The 12,596-nt window shown below is 43.9% G+C and overlaps 1 protein-coding gene across 1 annotated transcript in view; it reads right to left on the bottom strand.

Moving 5' to 3' along the window:
* LOC112108246 (sex comb on midleg-like protein 2) overlaps positions 1-12,282 on the bottom strand; it is a 115,758-nt gene extending 103,476 nt beyond the window's left edge. The window contains exons 1-2 of the mRNA XM_029910864.1: positions 12,180-12,282; positions 6,603-6,671 (exon numbers count right to left, since the gene is read on the bottom strand). Of these exons, the coding sequence (XP_029766724.1) occupies positions 6,603-6,671; positions 12,180-12,201 (91 nt within the window). The 5' untranslated portion in view covers positions 12,202-12,282. The remainder of the gene's footprint in view (positions 1-6,602; positions 6,672-12,179) is intronic.
* Between the last annotated feature and the right edge of the window lie 314 nt (positions 12,283-12,596).

Consider the following 12,596-nt stretch of genomic DNA (forward strand, 5'->3'; position numbering starts at 1 on the left):
TAAAGGTGCCACAGGACCCTCTGTTGCTTTTTATTAAATTGACAGATTTTATTATATTTATTATTAAGCCTGCCCATCACTGTATAAAACCAAACACCCACAATATTAGTTTTTGCATCAGAACTTAGTTGTTCTCTCACAAAGCTTCCCCCTGCCTGGCTGGTGTTTAGCAAATTGGACCCCCCTACCTAGGCTCAGGCTCTCAGCCAGTTTCTAGTTTTCCACAGGCTCATTCTGGATTTCTGGCACATGGCTGTGTCCCCAAACTGACATCTGAGTTCTTTCCTCTGGGCTGGCATGGCTCCTTAAAGGTTCTCTCTGGATTTCTGCAGCTCAGTTGACTACTACAAGTAGCTGGTGCTTTCTTCAAGGCTGGCATAGGTCTTTTCAGAGCAGGAAGCTATAAACCTCCATCTTTTTTGGCTCATTAGGATCTACAGCTCCTCCCTCTGATGTTGTAGGGGGGAGTCTGTCTCTCTGCTCCCATTCCAAAGACCCCTCTTAACATCCCACCCCTCCAGCTTTAAGAGTTGTAGTCCCCTTCAGACACACTGAGGTTAGAAGTAAGGTGTCCTCAAATTTTATAAGTATGGATTTTATGTAGACTTATTTCCCTACTTTGGTGATACACAGAGCTCCTCACCATCTTGCAAACCAATGGCTGCTGGTAAAGGACACATCAGAGTGGCTTAAATTGAAATATGTATCCAAACCTATAAATTTCTTTGGCTTCAACCTCATTTTTAAGTAGAGTGCTGCTACAGATATGCAAGCAGCCTTAATGAAGGCTGAAACTTCACTCACTCTTCCTTCCAGGATGGCCACTGCTTGCTTTTTCTTCAAGTCTTCTCTCCTTCCTGTGCAGACCACTGGGAGCCTCATGCGTTCAATATCCTGTTTTTTTCACTCTTTAGCCCACCCTCTCCAGCACATTGATATGCAGTGACGATTCCTGCTCCAACCACAGACCTTGAACTTTCAGTGACCCCAGATATGCTCCCTTACCCATCAGGGAGGCATTGGTGACAACAGACCTGGTTGGTAAGCACTGGATGAAGGGAACACCCTGACAAACATTTTCCATTAGCGTCCACCACTGCAAGGAGTCCAGGACCAGTGGAAGGAGGCAGACCAATATGCTCAGGGAGTGAAGAGTCGGACAGTGAACTCTCCTGAGCTACATTTAAAGGGGGCAAAGACGCAACCTTGCAAAATGGACCACATGTGTGCAAGCAGACATGTGGCCCAAGAGCCTTAGGCACATCCAAACCATTGTGGAAGGCTAAGACTGCAAAAAACACCTGAAAAAGGTCAGTCAGCAGAAAAGACGTGTACAGTCTATTAAGGCCCCAATGAACTTGATTTTCTGAGTGGAAACCAAAGTTGACATTTCAATGTTTAGGATGAGACCCAGACGGTTAAACAAGCGCACTATAGTGTTGACATGGGAAAGGACTTCCTTTCTGGACCTGCCCCTCAGTAACCAGTTGTCCATATATGGGAAGATGTGGATTCCTTTCTTGCTGAGGTACACCTTCACCACAACTATGCATTTGGTAAAAACCCAAAGGGCAGAAGAGAGGCAGAAGAGAAGCACTGTATAATGAAAATGGTGCTCCGCTATGACAAATCAAAGGAATTTTCTGTTTCTCTGCAAAATTGTTACATGAAACCAGGTGTCCTGAAGGTCAAGAACAGCCAACCAGTTGTTCTGTGACAACGGGGGGAGGACAGTTGCTAGAGTGACCATTTGGAACCTCATGTATCTGATATATTTGTTGAGGCCAGGAAAGTTGAAAATGGGTCTTACCCTTCCCTTGAATTTAGGCACCAGACAGTACGGAAATAGAAGCCATGACCCCAGTGTTCCAGTGGAACCTCCTCTACTGCTCCCAAAGCCAGTAAAGAGCAAACCTGTTTGAGGAGCAATATTTCATAAGAGGGGGTCCCTGAAGAGGGATGGAGACTGGGGGTGGGGAAGATGGAAAGGAACTGGATGGCATACCCCAATCTGACAGTGCTTAGGACCCAACTGTTGGCGGTGATCAAGCCCCAAGCATTGTGAAAGCAAGCCAGTCTGTCCCCAAACAGAGGGAATGGGGAGAAGAGAGCAAAAATTGTAACACTGCCTCTGGACCAAGAAGTCAAAATCAGGACCGGGGGGTTAGGGGGGAGAGGGGCTCGGCTCCGGGGAAGGTGTGTCAAGTGACCAAACCCCGGAACTGAATGCTTCCTCCTCTAGGACCTATGCCCCTTTCTGGGGTAGTTCTGCTGTCTCAGGGGAGGGAAAGGCTTCCCAAATGTGTGCTGCAAACAATCCTGCTGCTGCTGCTACTGCTGTTGATCACTGTAGTGGCCCCTCTGCACTGTTGGCATACACACCCCCAAAGATCATAGGGCAGCCCTAGAGTCCTTGAAGGAGTGCAGAATCTCGTCCGTCTTGTCCGAAAAAAGCATCAGCTGAAGGGCAAATCCTCTATGGCTTGTTGCACACCAGGACAATGCCCATATTCTGCAGCCAGGACTCCCTTCTCATGGTCACCACCAAAGCCATTACTCTGGCTGAAGTATCTGCAATGTCCAGCATGGACCATAACAAAGTCTTAGTCACCAAGCAGCCTTTAGTGATAAATGCCCAAAATTCCTCCCTCAAGACTTCAGGCAACTGGTCCGCAAACTCAGACATAGCCATCCAATTCACAAAGTCATATTTAGACAGCAATGCCTGCTGGTTAGCAATGTGTATCTACAAATAAGAGGAGGTGTCAATCTTCCTACCCATCGGGGCCATATGCTTGGAGTCCTTATCTTTGGGAGTGGACTTAAATCTGTCCAGCAGGCCTCTATTGTTCACCATAGTTATGACCAGGGAATTTGGGGCTGGATGGGAGTAAAAAAAACCCAAATCCCTGCACCACAATGAAGTAGCAATTCTCCATGTGCTTTGCAATAGGGGGTACTGAAGCCAACATGCTCCAGAGAACCTTAGCAGGCTCTAGGAGTGCATCATTAATAGGGAAGGCTACTCTCCCAGGGGCAGATGGCTGCAGGATGTCCAACAACTTATGAATATTCTCCTGCAGGAACTCTGCATGAATACCCAGGGAAGGCAGCCACGTGCCGCAAAAGGTCCTGGTATATCTTGAAATCCTCTGGTACTCAAAGGAAAGAAAGATCCAGGCACCACAGAATCATCAGGGGATGAAGACAAAGCGGTTAACTGTGCCAGAGCCGGATCCTACTCCAGGACTGACAGACCTGGACAGGACAATTCTGGAGGCTCCACATGGGGAAGGTTCACTGGTGCCTGGGCCTGTGGCAGATCGAACGTCACTACCACAGGATTGCACAATGATCTTGCCTTAGAGCGAGATGAGGAGTGGGACCTACGCAACTGAGGCGCATCCCACAGATTTCATGCAGCCCACTAGTATGGATAGGGCATTGGTGGCCAGTAGACATCAGGCCAGGGCCCCCATTTCCACCATGAGACAAGCACCTATCATGGTACCCATAGCTCTCCTTGACTGGGCCCTGATGCAGGTCAGGCAATGGAGAGTGGGTGGAGGAAGATCCCAACCTGAATGCTGAGGAGTCCCGAACTTCAGGGGATAAAGGTGGAGCCAGCCCTGAGGGTGCAAGCAACTGGCCTGACTCATCCATAGCCCAGAATGAAGAGGGAACTGGTGCAGATGGTGGAAATGGTACTGCGGGCATCAAATACACGTCCGTTGTTTCCAGTGCTTGAAGTGGTGTCAACCCTGAAGCCGAGGTGACTGACAGTGCTGAAGTGGAGGGAGGTGCGTGCTGCCACGGTTACATCAGTGGTGCCAACAGAAGGGGTGCAAAGAAGTTCCCAGTGCTGGGGAGGTCCCTTGTGCTGAGCCCAGCACCAGCCCCACTTCCTCTGACTGTCAAAGGGAAACATCAGGGTGTGGTGCCAACAGGCCCTCAGGCTCAGCGGCCCACCCAGCCAACAGGGCTATAAACTAAGCAGCCTTGGCAAAGTCCTGGGCCAAGGGAGAGGTCAGGACAGAAAGGCAGAGGAGCTCCATTGCCACCTGATATACCGCCAGAGCAGAAACAGCCAGTGCCAGCATCACCCTCTTCAATATGGGACTCAATGGACGCCCAGAGCCGGAACCAGAGTTGATGGCACGGGGGTCTCTGATCTTCCTGAACAGTACCAAAGAGTGGTTGATGGGACCGGCTCCATTCCGCATGCTGACATTCACACTGCGTATTAAGCTAGATGTCAAACAGAGCAATACTTCCAAGTATTGACATGGCATTTGAGTCCCTAAGTGTGACTGCAGCTCCTCTCACTCACACTGGCAAAGGAAAGCAAGTGGTACACTAATCACAGAACCATTTGCTCTACTGCCCAGTATTTACTGGCAGCAACAGAAAACTGCAAGGATCCCTCCTAGTAGCTAGGAATGGAGGAGGGAAAAAACCACCTCTCTCCCAACAGCCTTAGGGAAGAGAAGAAAATGAGTCAAAATGACAAATGAAGTTCTAGAGAGCTTTAACATGTTTGCAGACACAACACTGCGGAGATGACATCTACAGGTGTGATGTCATAACAACTACACAGTTACAATACAGATATTGAATATGACATCAGGATGTCATTCCATGGATTATTTGTGGCTCACTGCAACGCCAGTCTATGGAAAAAGTAGATCCCAGCCAGTGTGAGGACCAATGAGACTACTCTTCCTCTGATGGGAAAGATCTTCAGGATAGCAGCTAAAAAATCTCTGTAGCAGACTAAAAACTTCTGTTTAATTAGATGCCCATGGAAGCCCTTAGTGTTTTAGTTTTATGAAATTTTATAATTCTGATGTGCTATCAAAGTTTTAACAAAAGACCCCTTCAAAAGTTTTCTACCTCAGTCAATAATACATGTGACATTCCTTGGGTAAAATACTCCCCAGAAAACTCTTGTCAGTTCCATACTATTCTCAACTCTCCCAAATTCATTACCTACCTGTTTCACCACCTCCACGCCTCATGAAGTCTCTAACTAGCTCCTCTACCTGGAAGCTTTTCCCTTTACCAGCAGTGATCACATGTGTTACTCCTGGAGGAATTCTGCACCACTGCACAATGCAAAATTTGTGCAGAATTAATGTCCTGCACAGAATTTCATGTTTTCCCCCCACAGACTTGGGGCTGCAGAGCTACTGGCCACCTCTAAGGGCCGCTGGACTCTATGTGCTGGAGAAGAGCCAGGCTCTGCAGTGAGCCAAGTGCCTGGACCGGCGGGAATGGAAGCTCTGCACATTCTGGCAACAGGGCTTGATCCTCATCTGCCTAACGGGAGCAGGCCCGGGAGACCCGGCTCTGGCAAAGGGTGAGGAAGGGCAGGGCTGCACCGCGTCCCTCAGCGGGACAAAGCTATGGTGGACGGGCTCGGGGGTGGGGCAGCATGACTGGGCTCTGGGGAAGAGAGGAGGAGCATGTGTCTGGGCTGGGGGGAGAAATCATGCAGCCCTCTCCAGCACCCCCTAACTGGAAATGGGTTGTCATAGGTGTTTCTTTAAACTCTCCTGGGAGAATCTTTTTAATTCTCTGTGTTGTTGACATACTTGCTGATATGTATTTTTAAATAAATTACCAAAATAACTCAAACTGGTGTGATTATATTGTGTTATTTTGACAAATACATTTTTTTTAAATATTGTGCATAGAATTTTTAATTTTTAGCGCAGAATTCCCCCAGGAGTAAGCGTGTGCTCAGTGGGCTCTGACAGTGGGAGTGCCCCACCCTTCTGTTAATTAGCAGGAAAGAGATGGTGGCAACAACTTACTGAAAACTCTTGTTGTTGTCTATAAGACGACATGTAGCTAGGTTAATGGGTCAGCTTTAAAAAAAAGAAAAAAAACAACAGGTGATTTCCTCACCCACTCCAAATGACAGACCCATTGTCCCTGATGTAAAAAAACATCATTTTCTGCTAAGAGTGACGGTATCCATTTTTATTTCAAATTATGGGAAACAACTACAGATGGAAATGCTCTGAACTTTCATTTAGTCTCAAACAATCGACTTTGCTTTTTAGTTTTTCCCACAGAAGAACAAATGCATAAGATTATTTTACCTTCCCTACCTATTTAGCCCTAATGAAGATTCAGCCCAATTATTGCAACTCCTCTCTTCAGTATCAGCAAACATGGTAGTTAAGGAGAAAAAACAATGGAGACTTTTGAGAGAGAGAGAAGGCAGAGAAAAGGTATAGATAGGACTAAAGAAGGAGGTAGAAAACAGTAATGATCCAAAACTTCATCTTAAAAAAATTTGGCTGCACATATTATTTTTGTTCAGGGGATTACATAGGTAACTAGTATTTGCCTTTCGGTCAGCTGAATTACTATGCTAAAGTCAATCCTTTCACTCTTCCAAAGACATTTATATATAATATCAAAACACTGTCCACTAATGAAGTTAACAGCAGTGGTTCAGATGATTCTATTCTTTTATGTATTCCAGTCATCAGTAACAGCCTGAGAGGTGTAAAAGATACTCATACAACACAATCCAAATATTTACATTTAAAAATTACCTTGACTAATAACCTGACAATTTTAATACCTACCATTTTTTAAAGACACATTGTTTGACTGCTGACTCTTCCCATGTTTCTCCTTTTTAACATTCTTTGAATCTACAACACATAAAATGTCATTACATAACAGATTTAGCATTCACATCATACTAAAGTCCAGGGTAACAATTAGTCTAATATAGAGCACTTTTAAACATAACTCTCAAGACAAATACATTCTATTAACCACAGATTTTTGTGTATATATTTCACTATGTCATAAAAAGGTAAATTTTATTCTTATTCTAGTTCATCTCAGAGTTTAAAAGAGACACTAACATCAAGATAAAGGTACAAGCACGGAAAGAAAGAATTCTAAAAAGAATGTTTCTTGGCTGTCAACAAACAAATGTCTTCCAAAATTTTAAAAACAGCAATCTACCTTTATTTTCAAATTGCTTTTGTTTTATAGTTTGAGGGAGAGTATTAAACCAAAGAACATCTTGGACCTTTGAGACAAGGTTTCCAAAATACATTAGTGATTTGAGACACAAGAAAAGGTCCTGATGCTCAATGTGCTGCACACGACCCTCTGAAATTCAAGCCCCTCTAAGGTGTCTCAAGTTGGCCACACAAAAACTGCTGAACCCAAGATCACTAATCATTTTTGACAATCTTGGTGCAGGTCCTGACAAACTGAAACAGAAAAAAAAATATTAACAGTTTATTCTCAGCTAAGGGTCTCACTGCAACCCTAATTCATTGAATACAGGCCTGTACCTATACCACACCAATGAATTAGCAGAAAAAGAAGGAGTGAAACCCATGAGTAGCACACAATCAATTTCACTTTACTTACTTCAGGTATCAGTACCACAAGGAAAAGCCCTCTGTGTGGGGAACAAATAAGGGGGAATAAAACTAGTAGGGCTGGCTGAAGAGATAACTCAAGCCATAATGTGAGTGTTGCCCCTAACTCAAGTTCCAGCCTCTCACAAAATCCCTTGAGTGTAGTGGTGCTTTTAATTCAAGTTGGCTGGCCTGTCAAGGGGTATATGCTACAGCTCAAGTGAGCACAATACTCGGCTGCTACCACGGCCATTCTATGCAGCTTGAGCACTATTTCAGTGTCGCTGCTCTCACTCAAACTAGCCTAACTCAAGAGAAGTTAGCCATGAAGATACCCGTAGACAGACGAGCTACCCATAATTGACTTTATTCACAGCTTTGCCACATTAGCAAATATTAAGACAACCATTGTGCTGCAGAGCATTCAATTCCCTTTTCAGTTTAGGATCATACTTCAATTTCAATTGCCAGTTCCATACCAAATGTCTATATTTTTGACAGATGTTTGATGCTTACCTGGAAACTGAAATGAAGGTACAATCCAATGTCATAAAGCGGATCATACATCTTGTGTGTCACAGAAGCAAGGAAGTGGTGGAACTGAGATGCCATTATCTCCAACATAGACAATTTAGAAGTGGTAGAAAATATCTGAAAAAAACAAATCTAACGGACTTGTTCTTCTGGATATGCTGGCGGGGAGGTGGGCAGTGAGTGAAGGAGAATGGAAGCAAATAAGTGAGCAAGTGCTCTTTGTTGCTTTTGGGCAGAGAAAGACAGCACAGGTTATTTTTCACCCTGTGTAGAAGGTGGTAAATTTTTCAAGCCATGAAATAGATGTAGATAGTTTCACATGGCTAGAACTAAGGCAGTGGATTTCAAATCTCAGTCTCTATTTTTCTTGGTAAACAAGTGTATTTAAACATAGCATTATTGCATTCAGATCAGTGACAGCCTTGATATTTCACAGCTATGATGGGGAATCACTGCTGTGATCACAGTAGGTGTTTTAAGCATAAACGGTAAGCTACTATTCCTTTTTTTTAAAATGCAATCATTCCCTTATAATATTGTGCAACTCACAGTTATAGTGAATGGGAGCTCCTGTTTTCAGGCACCATTTTAAATGTAACCTTTTGGGCTAACATTTTCACTGATGTTGTTAGCCCAACAAGTGTTCTTCATGTTTTAAACTAAGAACAAAGATATGATCTACTGGCCTGCACATAGAATCATAGAATATCAGGGTTGGAAGGGACCTCAGGAGGTCATCTAGTCCAACCCCCTGCTCAAAGCAGGGCCAATTCCCAACTAAATCATCCCAGCCAGGGCTTTGTCAAGCTGGGCCTTAAAAACCTCTAAGGAAGGAGATTCCACCACCTCCCTAGGTAACCCATTCCAGTGCTTCACCACCCTCCTAGTGAAATAGTGTTTCCTAATATCCAACCTAGACCTCCCCCACTGCAACTTGAGACCATTGCTCCTTGTTCTGTCATCTGCCACCACTGAGAACAGCCGAGCTCCATCCTCTTTGGAACCCCCTTTCAGGTAGTTGAAAGCAGCTATCAAATCCCCCCTCATTCTTCTCTTCTGCAGACTAAACAATCCCAGTTCCCTCAGTCTCTCCTCATAAAAGTCATGTGCTCCAGACCCCTAATCAGTTTTGTTGCCCTCCGCTGGACTCTTTCCAATTTTTCCACATCCTTCTTGTAGTGTGGGGCCCAAAACTGGACACAGTACTCCAGATGAGGCCTCACCAATGTCGAATAAAGGGGAACGATCACGTTCCTCTATCTGCTGGCAATGCCCCTACTTATACAGCCCAAAATGCCGTTAGCCTTCTTGGCAACAAGGGCACACTGTTGACTCATATCCAGCTTCTCATCCACTGTGACCCTTAGGTCCTTTTCTGCAGAACTGCTACCTAGCCATTCGGTCCCTAGTCTGTAGCTGTGCATGGGATTCTTCCGTCCTAAGTGCAGGACTCTGCACTTGTCCTTGTTGAACCTCATCAGGTTTTTTTTGGCCCAATCCTCTAATTTGTCTAGGTCCCTCTGTATCCGATCCCTACCCTCTAGTGTACCTGCCATGCCTCCCAGTTTAGTGTCATCTGCAAACTTGCTGAGAGTGCAGTCCACACCATCCTCCAGGTCATTAATAAACACATTAAGAGTTCTGGTTTCTGGTCTATTGACTAAAGGGGAAATTTTCTCCCTCTTCTTTGGCCTGTTTTCCATTTCCTTCTCAATGCCTTAAAATGACTATCCAGACAAAAATAGTAAGGCAATAAGGCCAACACCAGGGAAAAGGATAAGTAAAAGGTCCAATAAAAGCCCAAGATGGTGTGTGTACATATCCTTACATAGGGATAACAGTCACAACCTCATCCCATTCCTCCAAATGCAATTCCCTTCCAAATCAACATTATTTTGGTCTAACTGGGATTGATCTGAAAACAGTTGGTTCTCTTTCAAGGTACCATCACTGCTAGATATTTAGAGACTAATGAGACTGCAAATACGGATTTCATGAAAAATATAAGTGGAATCGTCATTAGCATTATTTGTGAGATTTAGGAATGGACAAAACTTCCAAAGCAGTTTCCCACTGAATAGGAAGTGTTTGGAGATTGAATCATGCTGGATACCACATGACTGAGATCTTGAGGGGGACAAAAAATTGTCCATTGCCTTCTGGTAAGACCCCAAGTTTTGAAAAGAATGGAACCATGATTGAGCAATTCCATCCACCCAGGTTACACTTTACAGATACTATGTATGGGATGTTGGTCTGGAGCACCTCTTTCCAATCTGTAGACATAAAATTCTTCTGCTGATAAGATCACTCATCAGAAGACAAGCCAGAGTAATCACAGCCATCATACAAGAAATCAGAGACAACTGGAGACTGACCCAAGCTTTCTTCATTGACTTGCAATCCACCAGGGACTAAGAAGGCTAACTCCTTCGAGCATAGAGTCTGGTAGAAGCAACTGAGATGATCCTAGTGACCACTTACAGTTCCTCCTAACGTTGAACTCCAGTTTCCTGACAGAAGAGAGCCTTCAGAGAAAACACCCCCTTATTAGAAGAGCCAGTTTCTTAACCAATGATATGACTATTACACCTCCAATAGGAGAGTGCCCCAAGTCTCGTAGAATCTTTTTGGGAAACAATGAAAGCAGTGCATTGTCTTAGAAAGTATGTATCAGTCTTTTCCCAAGACACTATTTCCTTGATGTCCTTGTGGGAAGGGAGCAATAGAGGGTCGGTCTATCAAGATTTGCACAGCCACTTCCTAGGGACTTATTCTTGAGATTCCAGACACCACTCCAACAAGGGAGTCAAAGTCTTCCACCCTGGCTAGCTGTGATAATGTGTGAGGAGCCTCCCTCTGAGGAATCTCTACCTCTGCTCCTCAGAGTTGTCAAGCACTTTAGAGTGACAGATGGCGAAAGACTATTCCCCCCCCACACACACACACAGAGGGCCTCAGCTGCACCTCAGGAGTGGAGGACTGAGACGGAGCGGGGGAGCATTCCCCAACAAGTTGACCACCGCCCTTCTGAAGACCTGTGATGGCAACCAGAAAAGGGGGAAATGTTTGATCCCTAATGCACCTGAGACTCTGTCTAGGCCCTTTTATCCACCTCCAAGAGGGGGATGGGAAGAGGAGATGCTGGCTAACATCTTCCATCAGAACTTCTCTCAAATCTCTGTACACCCTGAAGCAGGGTGGATCTGGAACAGCTCCATCTCCTTCAACCTGTGTTTGTTATTCTCTAGGTGACCCATCCCAGATGGGCTTCCAGCCTGTTTGTCTGCCAGGAATAGGGCCTGTCTTGCAGCATCTTCAAACAGGCAGGGCAGAAGCCTGCCATACAAGGAGTAAGGTTCCTCCATAGGCTCTGCATCAACTTGTGCAACTATTACATGCACAACTGCAGTCATCATAGATGATCCACTGCAGCACAGACCACCACTCAGTTTACAAAGTAGTAGACAACTGCAGAGAAAGCAATTGGGCTGAAAAGGTGGAAGGCATGAATTAGGTGCAAAAATCTTAGCAATCTTCTATAGAGCAGAACTACCTGTCCCAAAACTGAAAAGGACCAGTTACAGAGTAGTTGGGCTCTCTTCACAAGATTCTGTATTCCACTTCATGCCTATTCTATTTCACACATTCACTTCTACTCAAATCTCACCCTCAAGTTGGTGCAAAATACCATAACTTATGATTTTTCCCCCGATACAGCACAGTAGAAGACATGACTAGCGAGAATGCCATTGCATAGATGAGAAATTAAACTGCATAAAACAAACAGTTTAACCTGTCTACATGGGCTTTTGAAAGATAGTTGCTGATGCAGTTTGCTATTGTAAAACTTAATACCTGCTATTACACATTATTCTGATAAACTATGCAGATGTCACAGAATCCAGTTATCACCTATAAAGGATTATATTTTAACAACACATCTAGATATGTGCTTAAATTTTCTACTGGGACTCTGTTTTCTAGATTGTCAGAGGACAACAGTTATTTTGGGTGAAATTATATAGAATGGTTTCAATTAAGGCTAAATTTAGCATGCCTACTGTAAGTTTGGGATTTTTTATTTTAATTTGATTCATAACAAGTTCAGTACGTATTACCATCCTATTTCAACTTAACAATACAGCAGTTATTATTATTAGGTATAATAATACCCCATCTAATCAAAAATAGCTTTTACGTTTTCTACTTTCTTTCCTTTTGGATAAAAGCCACCAACCTTACCTTTAGCTGCTGTTCTCCCCATGGTAACACTTCTGTGATCTTCCTTCTCACAATAAAAAGGCTGAAGTTGAAAGACCAGTTAATTCTTCCTTTCAGCACAACAGTTTCCTGTGGAGTAGTAATACAGCTAGTTAGTTATAGATACAATACAAAAAAAACCCCATTATCTTGCTGTTTTAAAGCTGCAAAAGTTTAACAAGCTACTTGTAGAGGAACTTTGTGTAAACAAGAGCTAAATCAAAGCAATACTGGAGGAGGAGAATAAATTAAATTTTCTTATTACTTCTTTATTTTAAAATGATGTAAACCCTTGAAAAGAAAAATCAGATTGCTTCACATAGCATGTTATGCTTTGACATTAAAATATGCTTTTGCTCTTACTTACTTAAGTTTTCTTTTTAAGATTATAAAAGATTA

The sequence above is a fragment of the Terrapene carolina genome, unplaced genomic scaffold, assembly GCF_002925995.2.
Source record: "Terrapene carolina triunguis isolate 2854851 unplaced genomic scaffold, T_m_triunguis-2.0 Scaffold22, whole genome shotgun sequence".
Taxonomy (NCBI): Eukaryota; Metazoa; Chordata; order Testudines; family Emydidae; genus Terrapene; species Terrapene triunguis.